This window comes from Delphinapterus leucas, chromosome 16, assembly GCF_059928025.1.
Source record: "Delphinapterus leucas isolate spDelLeu-1000000601 "Yukka" chromosome 16, BTC_Dleu_Yukka2, whole genome shotgun sequence".
Lineage (NCBI taxonomy): Eukaryota > Metazoa > Chordata > Mammalia > Artiodactyla > Monodontidae > Delphinapterus > Delphinapterus leucas.
In genome coordinates this window covers 80,917,779-80,935,970 of record NC_143144.1, presented here as the reverse complement: position 1 = coordinate 80,935,970, position 18,192 = coordinate 80,917,779, and the positions used below count along the sequence as shown (strand labels likewise).

Below are 18,192 nucleotides of genomic sequence, written 5' to 3'. Positions count from 1 at the left end.
AAAAAGTACCCATTTCAATGATTTAATCAAATCTATTTTAGATGCAAGTGTACCACTTTCTTTTCAGGCTTAAATTTGCTCTATAGTGTTATGAATCCTTTCAGATTTCTAATTTTTTCTTTCCTCTGAGATGTACAAAATTGGTCCATTTTATTGTGTAGCTTTGGTTTAAGAGGTAGCTCTTACATTTCTCAACAATCTTTATTTTATAATCAATTTCTACTTTTTAAAAATTCTTCTCTTTCATACCTCTCAAGTTTTTCTTTTTTCTTTTTAAAATGGCACTATTATTTTTTCAAACTTCTTGAATTGATGGCTTAGTTCCAAAAATACCTAAGAGTTATTTGAAAAATTACTGTTTAAACTTAAGTGATTTTTTCAATGTTACTAAAATCTACTGCTGCACTATGTCCAGAGAGTGTGGTAGGTAGGCTTTCTGATTTTAGAAATTGATGTCCTCTTTGTGGCCTACCATATTTGATCAGTGTTTTGTAGCTACTCCTTACATACTAGTTTGCAGTGCATAAACCTTTGATCGGCATACATCACGTGACTATAAGCTCCTTGAGCAAAGGCTTTGCATTTTATTCACTGTTCTACCCAAGTGCCAAGCACAGAGCCTGGCATGTGGTAGTCATTCAATAAATATTGGTTGATTTGAATTAATTAATTAAACTTAATTACTAGATTAGTGATTATTTTTAGGTCTTTCTACAACATTCTCTCATCGTTGTAAGAACAAGTTTCCAAGTATCGTGTTCTTTCCACAAACTTCTCCTGCAAAGCACTCAGCCCTTTCACCTCAGGGAAGTAACTGGGTTGTATCATTGTGAATGCCTTTTGCTTCCTTGGAAACACCGAAGACTTCTAGTTAACAGAGTCAGGCGACGTGCAATGAGAGCCCTTAGGGAGGTACAAAGTGCTACAGGCACTTACAACCAAATGCCCAGCACACGGCTGGAGAAAACTGCTTCAGTAACTATTACTTACTGAGCGCTTAGTGTCTGCTGGGCTCAAGCTAGGGAAGGCAGACGCATTATAATGGATATCCCCCCAAATACCCTGTTGAGTGGAAGAATAAGTGGACAAGTGAATAAGCCAGTTTTTGAGCTGCCAACATTCCTTTGAGACCTATCACCTCTCAGTACTGTCAAAAAAAAAAAAAACCAAGAAAATATTTGGGTAAATCAAAAACCCAAGCCTAGTAACACAAGTATGGGAACAGTTTAGGGCATGTTCCATACCTACCTGTCTTTGCCACTTCCGTTCTGCAGATTCACATCTGTGCCGTTAGAAACGAGGATTTTCACAAGCCTAAACAAGACAAATTTCAGAGTCGCTGGGTAAGCAGCTTTGATGAATAGGAACCCCCAATAACCCAGTAAAAATGAACGACTCTATATTTAAGACCTGTCCTGGCAACTCTCTCTTCTCCATCTTCAGAGGCAGCTGGCTTTAAAGACAGGGCATTACTAAACCAAGAAACTGCCTCTCCACACCAAAAAACAAACAAACAGTTTTTTACCCTTTACGTGAATTAATCATTGAAAACAAAAAACTATACCACATGAAACAAGTTAGACTATGAAACTAACTCACAAATACATTTTCAAATGGTAGAATCTAATGAAAATCCATTTCTACTTCTTGAAAAATGGCATTTTAGTTAAATATAAATATGTTGGAAAAAATAAGCTCTTAATATTTATGTGTATCTCCGTGAGGAGTAGAGAAAATAGATTGTGTCAGTGGAAATTATATCTGAACAACCTATCAGGGAAATTTGTTTTGTTGAATGAATATCCCTCCCCCCTTTTTTTTTTTTAAAGAAATTCACATTCTAATAACCAGTTTTCCCAGGACATATAAAATACCTTGCAAAATGTGATTTAAATGGCTACCTCTCTTCCTTATCACATGATTATACATTTTTATACCCTCTCCTGCATGTTGTGTGACTTTATGATAAAAGCAGCTGAGCTTCTGTTCAGCCCCTACATGGCTCAATTTTGGAAAGAGAACTGAAGCTGGGTTCCCCCCTCCCCCACCGACGGCCCTTCCCCTCCCATCCCCGTCCTGAGAGGAGCCTTTGGGAGGAGCGAGGGGCTCAACCCCTCCCTAAGGGATGCAGAGGGAAGCACCATACCTGGTGTATCCTCTCTGGGCAGCGACCATCAGAGCGGTAAAGCCAAACTTATTGGGAACATCAACCTTCACGTTGCTTGGGGGAAACACAGAGGGAAAAAAAAGAGATGAATGTGCCCACACGGCTCCCTGTGGATTCACAGCTGACTTCTCTTTCAGGGCACAGGTGGTTAAAATGGTTCATTTTCCTGAAAATTCCAGTTCCTTCTGCACCATTAAGTTTTTGTTGTCTTAGACTGCCCTGCCTAATGTTTTAAAGGATTCAAATTCACAAGGAAAGAAGAGGAAATTGCTGTAATTTCACTTAAAATAGGCACTTCCTTCAATTCATAACCATTACGTAATCTGCTGAAATCCTCTATGAAGAGCACGGCCCCTCTAAACTAGCGGGGGACACAGTGGCTTCACTGCAGGCTCTCAGCTCCACCCAACACCAGCCTGGTCCCCACTGCACCCACTGGGCATAAAGCATTGCTGCTCAAAGAAGAAAGCCCAGCTCTTCGGGCTTCCCTGGTGGTGCAGTGGTTGAGAGTCCGCCTGCCGATGCAGGGCACGCGGGTTCGTGCCCGGGTCTGGGAAGATCCCACATGCCGCGGAGCAGCTGGGCCCGTGAGCCATGGCCGCTGAGCCTGCGCGTCCGGAGCCTGTGCTCCACAACGGGAGAGGCCACAACAGTGAGAGGCCCGTGTACCGCAAAAAAAAAAAAAAAAGAAAGAAAGAAAGCCCAGCTCTTCAACAGCAGCTTAGAAGCTGTGGCGTTTTTCGGGAACCTTCTCCAACTTACAGAGCCTCAATTCACACATGACTTGTCTTCTAAGGCACTCAACACTATCAATTCTAAAACGATCTAGATAACGTTGTCCTGTTTTCATTTGGGAGACAGCTTCAAGTATCTCATTGGCGGCAACCGTATTCAACATTTTCCCTCTAGGGTTTTATCAGCCTTTTGAGTTAGAAACAGCTGATTTAGTGATTCCTTAATTTCATCAGGAATTAGACACAGGCATTTAGGGGCAAAATTTGCCTAAATGCTACGGCATATAAGCAAGAGTCATAAGTTATTTCTGGGAAGAATATATGACACCCAGACTCGTCATATCTGTTTTCAATGTTCATTAAATAATGACAAAATATATCATTTACATGGGGCTGTCTACGGTCATCTTTACGAGCCATGCTGCACTCACACCAGTCACCTGAGATCAATTTTGGAGCCAGTTTCAAAGCCGTGGGCAATTTTAGGAAAATAAAGTTAAGCTGCATGAATGCACTTCTAAACACTTACTGGGAATTTAAAAAAAAATTTAAGTTTTTAAAAGGCAGAGCTCTCTCACCCTCCTTGTAGTATTCGAAGCAGCAAATCTTCATCGTTCACGTTGACAGCTCTATGCAAGTGTTCACTACTTATGGGTTCTCCTGAAGAAAGTAGATGGAAAGCAGTCATCCAAAATATAATGAAAGAAGGTTCATTCCAGCTCTATTCCTCCTGTGGCCTTGAGTGGAAGTTCACGTTCACCTTCAAGAAGGCACTTGGCAATTCCGCTGAGTATCTCTTACATGACATACTCCCCTCCTACTGAAAATAGACCTCGTTTTCACATATTAAGAGAAGAACATTTAGATTGTCCTAAAGGCTTGGGACATTTTCAAGTTATAAAAGTACCGCTGTGTGTATGTTATTTTGATATTTGAAAATAATCCTTTCAGATTTCAGAAGACATAATAAATGTCCCTTACGAGCAAGGGAAAGCTCCACCACTGTCACGATGTGCGGGTTTTGTTTGCCAAGGAGTCACTAAACTATGTGAACGACAAGCGATAAAAGACTGATTGCTTTAACATTGGAAATCCACAATTTCAGTCCTTCCCAGGAACATAACACTCACGTTGGCCTTGCCTCCTGTGAGCTTGTGGAGGCAGAAGGGCTCATACCCAGAGAGGTAGAACATTGTGAGAAAGCCTGATTGTGGGAGCAAGCCTGCCAAGTGGAGAAAAGCAGGCGAGGGATTCTGAGAAACAGTAAAGGAACAATGGGAAGAGGGGCAGCCCTTTGTGCACTAACTCCTCGTGGAAGAGAATGGGGCAGGAGTCCAAAAATGAGCAGTGTGTGAGCTCAGGACCAAGTGAAAGAAGCCCATCCATCAGGATGTTTACTTCATGGCTTCACTTGGTTCACCTTCCATGACGTTCTGACTTTTTGGATGATTAGAATTAAGTTTAAATGAAACAATACAAGTGAAGTGCTAGACTAGCACCTGTACGTCGTAAGTATCTGTTGTCAAGGTGATAGTAACAGAACAGCAGCTGCCCTGGTCCAGGGCAGCCCACCTTTCTCTCCTGCCTGGTGCCCAGCCCCCTCCCACACTTAGCACCCTACCGGCCTTCACAGGCATTGAGCTGATAATCCCCGGCTTCGTCCATCTCAAAAAGGCTCATTCACTTATTCAACAAATTTGTTTCATTTTTTGGTGGTGGTGGGGTTTTTTGACCACACCATGTGGGATCTTAATTCCCTGACCGGGGATCAAACCCGTGCTCCCCAACAAAGGTTCATGTATACCTTACATGCCTAGTCTTGACACTGGGAGCCCCAGAGAGAATGAGACACACATGTCCCTCTCTTGCCCTTCACACTGCAGGGCCCACTTTCAGCTGTTACTATTCTCAACCCTGAAAGAAAACATCCCCTCTATCCTCCCACCGCAACCCCAGACTAGCCCCTGGGGCTCACCCCGCCCCTTAACCTCCCTCTTACAGTCTGGCCTGCAGAGGCCCCTGGCCGTCTCAGCCAGCGGTGAAGTAAAATTCCCAGTCCCTGCTCCTCACGGTGGAAAAACTCTGGGACGCCAGTTCCCAGGCACAGGAGCCGAGTTTCTCCCGGTTTCCATGGAGGATTTTTCGCTGGACAAAGTACAAACCGGGAAACAGTGGGGCAGAAGAATGAAGAGATCCCTGTCAGAGTGACCTTTAGCTGATACCCTTTTCTTCTGTTCTGGTAAAAATAAATTCAAGCCAAGTTAAAACTGTTTTGAAATAACAATTTTGTCTGCTTCAGCTTGCCAATCTCCTCAAGATGTCTTAGCTACATTATACTTCCTTTTCATCATTCCACACATAGTTTTAAACCAAAAGCCTCAAATAAATGTATCATGATAACCCACCAGAGGACAAGGCCCACGGCAGTCCCTGGCCTTCTGAGGGAGGTCATGGCTTTCGCGAGGGGCTGTGGGAGGGGGCAGACTTTTGCCCCCCTGGAGGACATTTGGTAAAGTCTAGTAACATTTTTGGTTGTCACAACTTAAGGATTGGTACTACTGGCATCTAGTGGCTGGAGGCCAGGGATACCTCTAAACATCCTACAGACACGGGGCAGCCCCAGTCACCAACCATGAAGATTCTGAGAATCCCTGCACTAGAGTCATACTGACTTAACATGACCCATACTTTAGTGGGCAAATGAAACCCATGGAAAGTTCCTCTTCCCTCTCGCTTCCCAGAGAGGAGGAGAAGGACGGTGTGGTGGGAAAGTCTTCATTATCCCACCAAACAGCCCCTACTTCTGTGACTCTCAAACGTCAACTGCCACTAAAAACACCAAAATAAGTGATTTGCACAGAATCATCTAGAAGGACATAGGAAGCTCATCCTATTTCTACTGAATTTTAAAGTATGGTATCCTAACTAGATCCAATTAACTAAGCTGTCTCTAGAACTTCACATGATGCTTTTAATCTCCTTCAGACCACAAAACGGGGCCAGAAAGGCGGAGTGAGTTGTCCAAGGTCACCCAGATAGGAGGGGGCAACATCAGAGCTCAAAGGGAGGTCTTCCGAAAGGCCACACTCCTTCGTTTGGGGCTTAATAGATGTCGAGGTAGCTGACCAATCCGTTCTATGCTTCCGCTCTTACTAAATTTTGTATACAAGCAGACATCTTAAATACACACACGTGAACCCCCAGCCCCTGCAAAGTGTGAAGTGCAAGGGGAGGCCTAAAGCTTAGAAAGCTTCGGAAAAGTGCTAACTTCTTGGGATTTGAGGGAAAGCTCTAAAAGCACACGCAGCACCCAGCACATTACGCCCTGACCACCTCAGTCCACATCATCCCTCTTACCTGCCCAGCATGGCTCTCCCGGTACGGGCACTTCCCATCCTACCCAGGGAGCTCTGTGGCGTGCAAATATCAGAAAACAGAATAAGTTCATTTCGTGCTTAGAAGCTTGAGGACCGTGCATAGCAGAGACCAGGGTATCTTGATATTACGGTATCATTTCAATAAATGTATTGCCTATTCCAGCTTCTGCGAGGGGTCATCAGCACTCTCCCAACTTATTCTGGGATCAAAGGGACATCTCACGGAAGAGAAGGAAAACAACATAATTGTTCATCCTTCCCTGCTTGCTGAGTTCCAGCAAAGGGAAGCAATAACTACCATTGGGGCATGAAAGCTCTTTCTCAGCATTACCTCATTAACCCTCTCAGACCCCTGCCAGGAAGGCAACGAGGTACTGAGGATGGCGCCAGCCCGGAGAGGAATCAACCGAGGCACGACAGAGCCTCACAGGTTACAGGAATTTGACAGAGAACAGAAAAGCGCAGAGGCTCTTGTTTGCAAGGCAGAGTTCTTTCTACTCCCACTTTAGGCGGGAGTCATGAAGAACAGAGGGGACATTCCAGGGTGAGCAGAATGTTCCAGTCCTCTGCCCCCGAATCCTTCAAGACATTGTGGGCCTGGCCCAAGGGACTGCTATCAATAAGTGCAATGGAATATGGAAAAGGCAGGCTTTGCCTTTGTGGGTTTGTTTTTCTAATGTTTACCAGGGTGTCACAATTATTACAAATATTGAACCTTTGCTGCCCGTGGTGAGGATGCCCGTCATCGAGCAGGACCACAGGAGGGAACGCCTGGCGAGGAGTTGGGGGGGGGGGCGGCAGAGAGGTCTTTGGGAAACCACTGCTCACGCTCTGCAAGAGGGTCATTTAGCTGCACATGTCCCGACAGATATTAAAATATGGTGATAACGCCTTCCTTGGTGGAATTTAAGTCTCTATTAAAAACAGTGAATAAATGATGAGCTCATTGGCAAAAGCTGTTTGCCAATTAACAAGCAGCAGCTGTTTTCCTTTCCTTTTAAGGCCCAACTGATTAAAATTGCATGCTGCCTCATTTAAACAAGAGTCTCATGTCCTTTACCTGGGGGGGAAAAAAAGGCTGAGCATCCTTTATTCAAAGTACATGCTTTTGTGATTCATTAAAGCACTTTCTAACCGAATGCAAATGATCAACCCACAGAAGCATTTTCATTTGTTTTATAGAATGTGCACATTTTTAATTCTTTGTTTAGCCAGATCTGCCTCCTTAAGAGAGTCTGCTGTGGATACAATAAGAGCAGCAGCCTAAGGAGCAGCAGCCAGAAGCAAGGGTTACCTGGTCCTTCCCACCCAGGAGAGCGTCCTGAGGTTGAGAGCGCATCCTGGCTGCAGGCACGTGTGCTGTGACCTGACACTCGGCTCCCAGGGCATCACCAGGAGCCTCGTCTCCAGCCCACCCTCGTCCCCGCAGGAGGTCTTGTCTGATGAGCCACGGAAGCCACGGACTGCAGTGACAAAGGCCTTGGACCTTTGGACCAATTTTCCGCGGCTGCCTCTCAGAAGCAAGGAGAAGGCGCACCTGGCCTGCAGGCACCGCCCTCGTCAGCCGACAGACCGAGCCGGTCTCTGCCTTCCTAGAAGAGCTCCAGATGCTGCCCTGACTCCATGTGACCTCTGGCCAAAGGCCCAGGAGCCCCTGCCCTGGCTTTGATGTGGTATTAAGGATCCTAGGGGCCGCCTACCGCAACTGGCCCTATGCCCAGTTCACCCTCACCCGGCAGGTTCAGGGGGCCTCTCCCCAGCCAGTGGCAACCAGATCCATCTCCCAAGAGACAGGAAGGCAAGCTGAGCCAATCAGACCTCCTCCTCCCCCCAGTACTGACTGGGGGCTTTTCGTTCGCCATCCATCCAACCGTTTCTTAAGGATCTTCTATAACTAGACATGACTGACCCATCACCCTGGCCCTTCAGGAGCACGCATGGTAGGCGGAAGACAAAGAAGATGAACAAATACGTAAAATAAGAGGCAAAGGAGCGTTACTAGAGGTGGTGAGACAGCGCCCTGCGCGGGAGCGAAGCGGAGTGCAGAGCAAACGAGGGGAAGCCACACGAGGAATGGCCTGGAACTGAGCTCTGCCCCGGAGTGGGCGCGGTAGGCCCAGCAGTGGGGAGGGAGGGCACCCCAGAATGCAGGGGCAGAGCCAGAGGAGTGCAGCGGTGGCTGGGGGTGGCGGGAACGGGAGGGAGCCCAAAGGCGGCCCGGAGGAGCTGCCCTCCAGAGCCTCTTTCCACACGCTGGGCTCCCTTTGCCCACTTTTCTCCTGCCCCCTCTCCTCCCTTCTCTGTGCCTTCCCTCAACACACAAAGAAGTAAGGCACTGCCTTCTTTTCTTACCCCTAAAAACTCCAGGAGCTCAATATCTCCCATAGAAAAGCAAATGCTTTCACCCTCACCAGATTCAGGGCCAAGCCCTCTTTCCTGACCTGCATCTCTGGAATCGACCATTTCACATCAAAAGTCTCCTCTGAAACTCTATTTCTCCACGGCTAGCTGAGCACTGTTTGGGGGTGTATATGGCATCACCACCCTCAGGCTTTAACTAAATTCTCAGTTCGCTAAACTGAGATCCAATCCCCTAATGCCTTGTTTGCAACGGAAGGTGTTATGAACCAACTCAAAATCTGAATTACCTTTCATCTGCACAAAAATGTCCATCAGTAAATGCCTAAAGGACACTACTGAAAGTCACAGAAAAAAAAAAATATATATATATATATGTATACAAGCCAAATGCTACATTGACTGAAATTTTAAAATAACGTTTAACTCACAAAAATTTTAAATAATGTTTAACTCCCTTTGTGCAATCAAAAAAAGATTTGTCTGGGGGCTTCCCTGGTGGCGCAGTGGTTGAGAATCTGCCTGCCAATGCAGGGGACACGGGTTCGAGCCCTGGTCTGGGAAGATCCCACATGCCGCGGAGCAAGTGGGCCCGTGAGCCACAACTACTGAGCCTGCACGTCTGGAGCCTGTGCTCCTCAACAAGAGAAGCCGCAATAGTGAGAGGCCCACACACCGCGATGAAGAGTGGCCCCCGCTTGCCACAACTAGAGAAAGCCCTCGCACAGAAATGAAGACCCAACACAGCAAAAATAAATTAATTAATTAATAAACTCCTACCCCAACATCTTCTTTAAAAAAAAAAGATTTGTCTGTATTTTTGGTGGGTGGGTATTTTCAGAAGTGAAAAACACTTCTGACCGTTTTAATCTTCACAATATTCTAGTTCAAAGATGGCACTTCATACACACACACCTTCAAAATGTTTTAAAATACCAATCACAGGGACTTCCCTGGTGGCACGGTGGTTAAGAATCTGCCTGCCAATGCAGGGGACATGCGTTCGAGCCCTGGTCCGGGAAGATCCCACATGCCACGGAGCAACTAAGCCCGTGCGCCACAACTACTGAGCCTGCGCTCTAGAGCCCACGAGCCACAACTACTGAGCCTGTGCTCTAGAGCCCGCAAGCCACAGCCACTGAGTGCACGTGCTACAACTGAGCCTGCACTCTACAGCCCGCGAGCCACAACTACTGAGCCCATGTGCTGCAACTACTGAAGCCTGTGCGCCTAGAGACCATGCTCCGCAACAAGAGAAGCCACCGCAATGAGAAGCCTGTGCACCACAAGGAAGAGCAGCCCCCGCTTGCCGCAACTAGAGAAAGCCCACGCGCAGCAACAAGGACCCAACGCAGCCAAAAATAACTTAATTAAAAACAAAAATTCTTTAAAAAAAAAAAAAAAAGAAAGAAAGAAAATACTGATCCCAGAAAATATTTGCACCCTTAGACCTGCCCTGGGTAAAGGATGCGGCCTCTGTCCCCACCTCTGTGTGGGCCCCCTCCCTGCGTCCTGTGGACAGAAGCAGCGCTGTTCACCATTCCTCACCCATAGGTTCCCAGGGATCAACTTGACACTTGCTGTGTCAAGTCTTGACGGATACACTGAAGCTGTCCAAAAGGGACGAAACGCTGAGTGGACCTCTCACCTGAGGTCGCCCGGGGGGCAGCCTGTTTCTCCGCATGGGAACCCTTGCTCGGCCCGCACCCTTCTGGCCCATTTCCTGAGAAAGGTGACTCCATCCTTTTTTCCTGAACGTGCCCTCCCAGGGAAGTGCTGGCTCAAAAACAGCTCTTGCATTTGTTCAAGCGTAATTCGACCTCCCTTATGCGACGGCCAGGCCCGGCCAGTGAACAATGTTATCACAGTGCTTAGAAATGGAACGGTTTCTGTTTCCGGTAAGGCCGAGCAGAAAGCAGAATACCTTCACCTTCACATTGCTTGTCACCTTTAGACAAATGAGTTTCGAGTTCTGCATACTCACTGGTCGTAGATACCGAGACCACCGGGCTGTACTTATGCTCTCCGGAGGGGCTGGTGACCTTCAGTCGAAACCTGTACAGGGTCCGTGGGTCCAGACCTTCCACAACATGCTTAGTCGCGTATCCCCTAGACGGAAGGAGACACACGTGATGATGACGCCAGGTAATCGGGGCAGCGTCCTCTGAAAGGTATTAGAAGGGCGAGCGGAAGGGATTTCTGAGCACTGTCTACCCCCGCTACAGAGCTGACCTTGGTGGCTGTCCGTCTCTCACCCTGGGCTGAACTCTTGAGCACGGAGGACAGGACAGGACAGGCGTCCACCCCTGCCCGGCAGGTGCCCTCGATGCCGCAGCCCCCCTCCCCCAGGGCTGACGCACAGCTGGCTCGCGATTTTGTACTTTGGAGAAATGATCACGTTAACCCATGATTTTTTTTTTTGTCCTCATATGGCAAAGTTTCACAATTGAAAGCTAAGCTCGGCAGTCCAAGTAGCACATACGTGATTGCTGAGAGGGGTCTTCGGGTGGATGGGCGCCGCTGTGTACCTATTGCGGGCAAAATCCCACTGCAGGGAGAGGGCGTGACTGGTCGGAGCCCCCAAGCAGCTGGGGAGGTGGGCAGCACAGAAATGACTCTCCTATCACGCCACACGGTCAGGTTCACCTAGGAAAACGTTTGTGGGAAGCAGGTGCTGAACACTTGGAGAGCAGAAAACTGTTAGAGGCTGCGATGGAAACCTGCAGGCCTCCAGGCAGAAAGATTTGAGTTGGATCGTTTGGAGCTGAAAAACGAGGACCAGGAAACGCAGGCGGGCAGTGCTGCCGGCTCAGGAGACGCTGAGACCCAGTGAAGGTGCCGAGACCCCGGACCTCTGGCCGCGAAGCAGGGCCTGGGGGTCTGGTTTTGACTTGCCCCACTTTCTAGGATACCAGGTCTCCAAAGGTCCCAGGAGTTGTATGTCTATCCCAACAGTCCCAAAATCTCAGCTCCCCTTTGCTGCCGAAAACTTTTATTAGCATCTGATTAAATTCCATGTATCTCTTTTCGAAGCCTTCATCTAAATCTTTCTCTCCTTACACCTCAAAGACTTGACCTGTATGTGTGCAGGGCGGGTGGAGAGGGAGTGCGGATGTAGTATCTCCAGCTCTTTTCTTCTTTCCTGCTTCCACACCCAGCCCAGGCCCTGCCCTCCTCCCTTCAGGACACTCTCCACAGCCCCTCGGAGGCCAGGCTTACCACCTTTTTTCCCATTTTCTGTCTATAACGTTCCCTTCATTCTCAGAAGACTTGTACAGAGGCCAGAATCATACTTTGGGGTTCACAACTAATCTTTCAAAAATATTGATGTGCTACCTAAATATGTATACATCAATTCCTTTCCATGCAACTCAGCAAACCTATCTAGTGCCCACTACCTGGGAGGTGCTGGGCTGGGCTGGGGGTGCAGCCCTGAACCAGTTCAGGGCCGAGATGCATCTGTCAACTCTTGCTGACGGGTGCAAGAACAGGGGCAGTCCAGGACAGTGGGGCGTGACAGCTGCGTCAGGCTGAAACGGCAGCGCCGGAGTTGCCATCATTACTGATAAACCCACTGGAAAAGTAGTGTCTCCCCAAAGATGCAGGCACAGTGCCCAGTGCATAGACAGCCAAGCCCACCATTGCTCCAGGGGGAGGAGAACCCTTCAGGATAGTTTAAGACGACCCAGAAGGCCTTCTAGCTCCCAAACTCACCCATCAGACAAGCAATTCCTCTACCGTGAGGAGTGAGTGAGGGGAGAGGGGGCCCCAAAGCATGTCCTTAGCAGAGAGGCCTCTGATGTAAAGTGAGACATGGGGCAAGCAACTTCCAGAACAGACAGGAGGATAGGCAGGGGAAGGAAGGATCCAGGCAGTCTGAGAAAGCCACGTGGACTGGAAGGACAAGGAATCCCAGGGGAATGAATGGTTAGGTGAGAGCAAAGGGTAACTGACAGAAAAATCTAGTGCTGGGTGATCAGGCAGGTCTGGATCTGTGCTCCTGAGAGGAGTCTCAGCTCAGAGACCTGGAGAACCATGTTTGAAAACAGGAAATGATTTCCAAAGACCCTTTGCCCTTTGCGTTTCTCTCCCTTTGTCGATTATCCAAAACGTAAAATTTTAAGCTGAAATGAAGTCCAGAATACTCGGAGATCCCCCTTTTCTGCATCACAAGTTACTCCAGGCACCAAAACCTAAATGACTTCTTGGGCAGAGCTCTAACAGAGCCAAGAAGAAGATGGCGGGGGGCGGGGGGGGGGCGTTGAGGCCCTTCTGACCTTCGTCTGTGTTCTCCTGCCCTTCAAGGGTGGATGCAGCCCTCTTCACTGAGACTACCCTTCCTTGAAGCATATTTCTCTCCACCTAAAGAAGCCACGTCAGTCAAGGTGGCCTCTAGCTACCCCTCCCATCCTGCAGTTGCACGTACTCTTCCCACCGTTAAGAGTCAAATTCCTCTCCCCTTAAATAGGATGGGATGTGGCAAAGGGATGCTATGTAATTCTGGGCCCAGCCCTAATACGCCTGGCAGCTTCTGCTCTTGCTCCCTTGGAAGCCAGTTGCCATGTAAAGATGTTCAACTTCCCCACTGGAGGGACAGGTTGCCTGGTGAGAGTCACTGGAAGATGCCAGACAATGAAGGAAAACACAGGAGCCCGGTCAGCCGCCCACTGTCCCCGCTGCCCCAGCAGAGGCATCAGACACATGAGTGACACCACTTGGATCCTTCAGCCCCAACAGAGCTGCACCAGCCAAGACCACGTGGAACAGAGACTTGCCCTCCCCACGCTGCCCAAATTGTAGGATCATGAGCAAGCGTGTATTTTACACTTTGACCAAAACCACTAAATTTGGGACAGTTTGTTACGCAGCAATAGATAACTGATACATCATGTATCAACAACAAAGAAACTATAATAAAGACAATTAGGAAATGATACCGACAGCCTTAAGAAGCCAAAAAAACAGAAGTGTTAAAACTAGATACAAATATATTTACCATGAAAGAAAAAGCTCTGAAACCAAGACAAATGTTCAGAAAAGCTGCATGGTCTAAAAAATAAATAAATAACAACAACAATAAACTAAAATATATCAGCTTGGCACAAAGTAATCTTGTGAGTGGGTGGGTTTTATTGTTACATGAGCAGAGGTGCATAACTATAGCTATTTGAATCATAGAAACTGAGCCCTCAATTTGTGGCATCTGAAAAGATCTTTAGGAGCTCAGTGAGACTACAATGCTCAAACCTCAATGGAATTTAATTGCCAGGTGGCAAAGACTTAACATAGTTTCAGACCAAAATAAAACTAAAAGTGCCCCCAATAAAATCCAATGGTGCTAAACATCATAAGATCACCATGAAGCAAACAGCACCTTCATAACCCCTGGAAAGATAAATTACAGAACCGTCTGAGAAAACAGATGCCACTGGGCACAGTGATTGGAGGCTGGAGGCTCTCACAGCATCAGTAGAGGTGGCCCCATGGAGAGGACCAGAGACACAGCTGCCCACTAGGGTCCTCCACGACTATAATGCAGACACAGGGGTGACACCAACTACAGCACAGACACAGGGACGTCTCAGAGCAGCTGTGTATCGAACGTCTGTAGATGCACTTCTTTACACGGCCCAGGCATGGTAGCTCAAAGGATGAAGCAATCTTAGAACTTCTCCAAGTTCTATTTCCGGTAGAGGAAATATATCAAAGTGTAAAGCATACCATTATTTCTGTTATCAGCCAAAGCAAATATCTGATGCAAGAGCTGAGCAAACATGAAACATAACAAAGTAAGTACTGAAATGCCCAGAGACTCAGTTCCCAGACTTCTCTTCTCCCACTATGTTTCACCCCCAGCTTTCCAATCCCACCACCTGCTAATGACTCTGAAATCCATTTCTCCAGCCCAGACTCTCCCCTGGCTGGTTCTTCCCCAACTGCGTCCTTCACGTCTCCACCTGGATGCCTGATGGTCCGCAAACGAGAGAGTTTGCTGCATCCCGAGTCTCCGTGGTTTGAGCTGCTCAGGCCAAAACCTTGGTGCCACCTGTGGAAGACTGGATTTTGTTCACAGGTACTTGGTGCCCTCCCAAGGATTCTATATCCGAGTGCTGTGGAGCTCAGACGTGGCAGGACTTGCTCTGAGCAATGAAGTATAAACAGAGGTGCAGTGTGTCATTCCGGGTGGAAGCTTCAAGAAATGGGGAGCCCCAATCTCTGCCTCTGCTGGCACCATGAGTAGTCACGTTCAGGCAGAGGCCACTCCACCAGCCTGGCGACACACCACAGGTGTTCCGTGTGGGAAACACACGGCTGCCGTTGGGAGCCACTGAGCTTCCGGAGCTGCTGCTTCCTGCAGCCCAATGGGGCCGATCCTGAGATGCTACTGACGCCCCTTGACTACCCTCTTTCTTTCACATCCCATATCTGGTGCACCAGCAAATTCTTCAAATCTATCTTCACAAGCCCTGATTTCACCACTTTTCACACTCTGTTCTGTTATCTCCCACCTAAATTATTGCAGAAGCTTCCTAATTAGCCCTCCCTGCTCTGGCCGCCTTCCCTCCTCACAGCCTGTCCTCCACTCAGCAGGCAGAGTGACCCTCACGGAGCATATGCACCAGACCCCTCCCCAGTTTATCAGTGTCCAGTGGCTTCTCACCGCACAGAGTGACAGCCCCCAAGACCCGTCCCCGCGCTGGCCCCATCCCATTACTCATTCACTTCACTCGTGTTTCTGGAACGCCAGGCACGATCCCACCTCCAGACATTTTTGCCTGCTGTGTCTTCTGCCTGGAATGTTCTTCCAGATACTCGTGAGGCTCCAGATACCCCTCACTTGCTTCTTTACGCAGATTACCTTCTCAGTGAAGCCTTCTTCACCTCCACTCCAAGCCCCCAACTGTTGCGCTCTCCTTTCCACTTGGTACTGAACCACCATCTGACACTGTATTTTTACTTATGCATCTTATTTACCGTTTGTCTTCCTCATCACGAGGGAGGCATTTTTGTCTGTTTGTCTAGTGCTGTATCCCCGGCATCTAAAACAGTGTGTGGCACATAGTAGGTGCTGACTGAATGAATGAAATGCGTGATAAGGGTACCAATTATCATAGGAATTTAGCAGGGTAGATAATAGGATAGTAAAGGTAGCTTCTCAGTCGAGGTAGAATCTGACTTGGGTGGAAGAAAGGATGGAGCAGGGGAGATTTGTCTGAACAGAGAAAACAGCTGAACACACATGCAGGAGAAGTCAAGGCATACTCGAAGGACGGTAAAGCAGATTTTGTCGGAAGGTTTATGCCCAGAAATAAGAAACAGCAAGAAAGGCAGGTTGTGGGAAAACTGTGAAGGGCATCAGATGTTAGTGTAAGGAGTTGGACCTTCATTCTTCAAGCAATGGAAACCCATCGAAGACAATCTGACAAAAGGAAGATTAAAAAGAAAATTAACCTAGCAAGATAGAAGGAAGGGAGAGAGGGCAATGGCCAATTCATTCAACCAGCAAATAAGCTGGACGGTTGTAGGACCTGGGGATTCAGCAGTGACTAGTCAGAAAACAGATCCTACTTGCGTCCTAGTAGGGGAAATGCCACAATCTAACAAGGGAAAGCATAGAAGGGATGTGCAATGGGAGAACTCATGAAAACTAGATGTAACTGGCTGTGAGGAGAGCCCGCGTCAAAGACGACAGCACTGATTCAAGACTGGCTGTTGGAGAAGATGAACAGAAACTGACAGGTCAAGACGAAGTTCTTAAATCCACAATCCCAAGGTCAGATAGTCTAGATAATCGCTTTTTCAAAGAAAGGCATTTGCTAGTTTTAACGATACACCTAGGGAAAAGCGATATAATGGAGAAAAGAGGTCAAGATTAACACAGTCTAACTCTGCCACCTAGTGTCAAGGTTTGTGCTAATTCTCTGAGGGAAAGTGAGCATCTCACAACCTCGCTTAGAGTTGGGGGTCTGAGGCCTCGCTGCTGGCTCTGCAATGCCAGGCAACCGTCCAGGTGAGTTCCCGGGCCAGACAGCACTCAGGCCTCTGGGGAAAACATAACAACACAGAGACACACAGGCTGGAGGCCAGTGGACATGGCTGATCACCCAGCAAAGTAGAAGTGGAGACACAACGGAGCACCCAGGACAGCCCCACCTAACCTGCCCAAGCATGGTTTGTGGTGCAAGAGAAACACGGGAAATAAAATACCTTTTTCTCTCTCCACAGAAATACTTGTTATATCATCATTCATGCTTTTGGGTGGAAACTGCTTACCAGAGAATAACACATGACATGACATGATTAAAATAATATTTCAAGTAGTCGGACCAGGAATTATTTTCATATGGCAACTACATTTCAGGTAAATGCATGTTTTCTTTTCTAGGTACAAAGAATCGTGCATCAAATCGCAGTGATACCATGGTTCAGGTAACAGTCGAAGCCTGCGTATGTACCCTCACACCAGCACCCTTACCACAATGCCACCTGGAGAAAAGTCCAGCAAAGCGCTGCAACTGTCCCCTGACTGCAGCAGTGCCAGGATGCCGGCTGTGATATTGCCCTACAGTTTTCCGTAATGTTACCACTGGGGAAAATGGTAAAAGGTACATGGGATTTCTCTGTATTATTTCTTACAGCCAGATGTGAAGCTACAATTATGTCAAAATTAAAAGTTTAATATAAAACCGTATCTGCAACTCATTTCTGGTCTTCTTCCTAAAACACAAAGTCATTTTGCAAGCAGTAAAGCTGTCAAAGGAAGAAATAAGGATTGAAGTGATGGCTAAGAAAAAAAAAAGATTTCTTGATTATTCCTGTTGCATTCATTTATTTATTGACACAACAAATATTTTGAGGGCCTCCTATGTGCTGACACTGTCTTGGAGCTGGGGAAAGAGCCTTAAGCAAGCAGGAATCTTACCTGCTTCTCGTGGAGTTTAGATGCTGGTAGGGAGACAGAAAATGAACAGTAAACAGTAAAATGACTCCGGCAGAGCTAGGTTTCACAACACAAATGAAACAAGGGCATGGCAGAGAGGACAGCTGGGTGGAAGAACGGCTACTTCAGGTGGCCTTTTGAGGAGGGGCCAGTATTTGATATAATATGTGCATGGTGTAAAGGAACCAGCTGTATAAAAATAGAAGGAAGTGCATTCAAGGAAAAGGCAAAAAAGACAGGTTCTGATGGAGGCTGAGAGAGGTAGCAGGTTGGTTGGAACGAGTTAACAAGGGAACAACTTCCGGAGGTCTGGGAGGTTGTCACATCTGTGAACAGAACAGCCTGAGGGGAACCTCATCTGATTTCATCCAACTCAGCTTTGATTCTGTCTCTACGTTTTGGACTTTTTAAATATACCATTAGAATATTTCAGAAGCCTAAGGGGCTCTCAAAGGTCTAGGAGGTTTAATTTCAAAGTGACTGCTCACCCTTATTTTCCAAAATTCATCACTCATGAAAAGAATGAATGCAAATGATGCTGACTCATTCCTTCAATTTCAAAATGAGTCTTCTTGGAGACAATAGAAACCATTCCAGCTCATCAAGAAATCAAAG

General features: G+C 47.3%; 1 protein-coding gene across 6 annotated transcripts in view; it reads right to left on the bottom strand.

Moving 5' to 3' along the window:
- The window catches only part of FANK1 (fibronectin type III and ankyrin repeat domains 1), a 116,379-nt gene that overhangs the window by 7,557 nt on the left and 90,630 nt on the right, over positions 1 to 18,192 (bottom strand). For all 6 annotated transcript variants that reach the window (XR_016388207.1, XM_022568472.3, XM_022568473.3 and 3 more), the window contains exons 3-6: positions 10,621 to 10,745; positions 3,480 to 3,561; positions 2,147 to 2,221; positions 1,249 to 1,314 (exon numbers count right to left, since the gene is read on the bottom strand). Coding sequence is in view for 5 of the 6 variants with exons in the window: in XM_022568472.3 (XP_022424180.2) it covers positions 1,249 to 1,314; positions 2,147 to 2,221; positions 3,480 to 3,561; positions 10,621 to 10,745 (348 nt within the window). In the remaining variant the exon portion in view is untranslated. The remainder of the gene's footprint in view (positions 1 to 1,248; positions 1,315 to 2,146; positions 2,222 to 3,479; positions 3,562 to 10,620; positions 10,746 to 18,192) is intronic.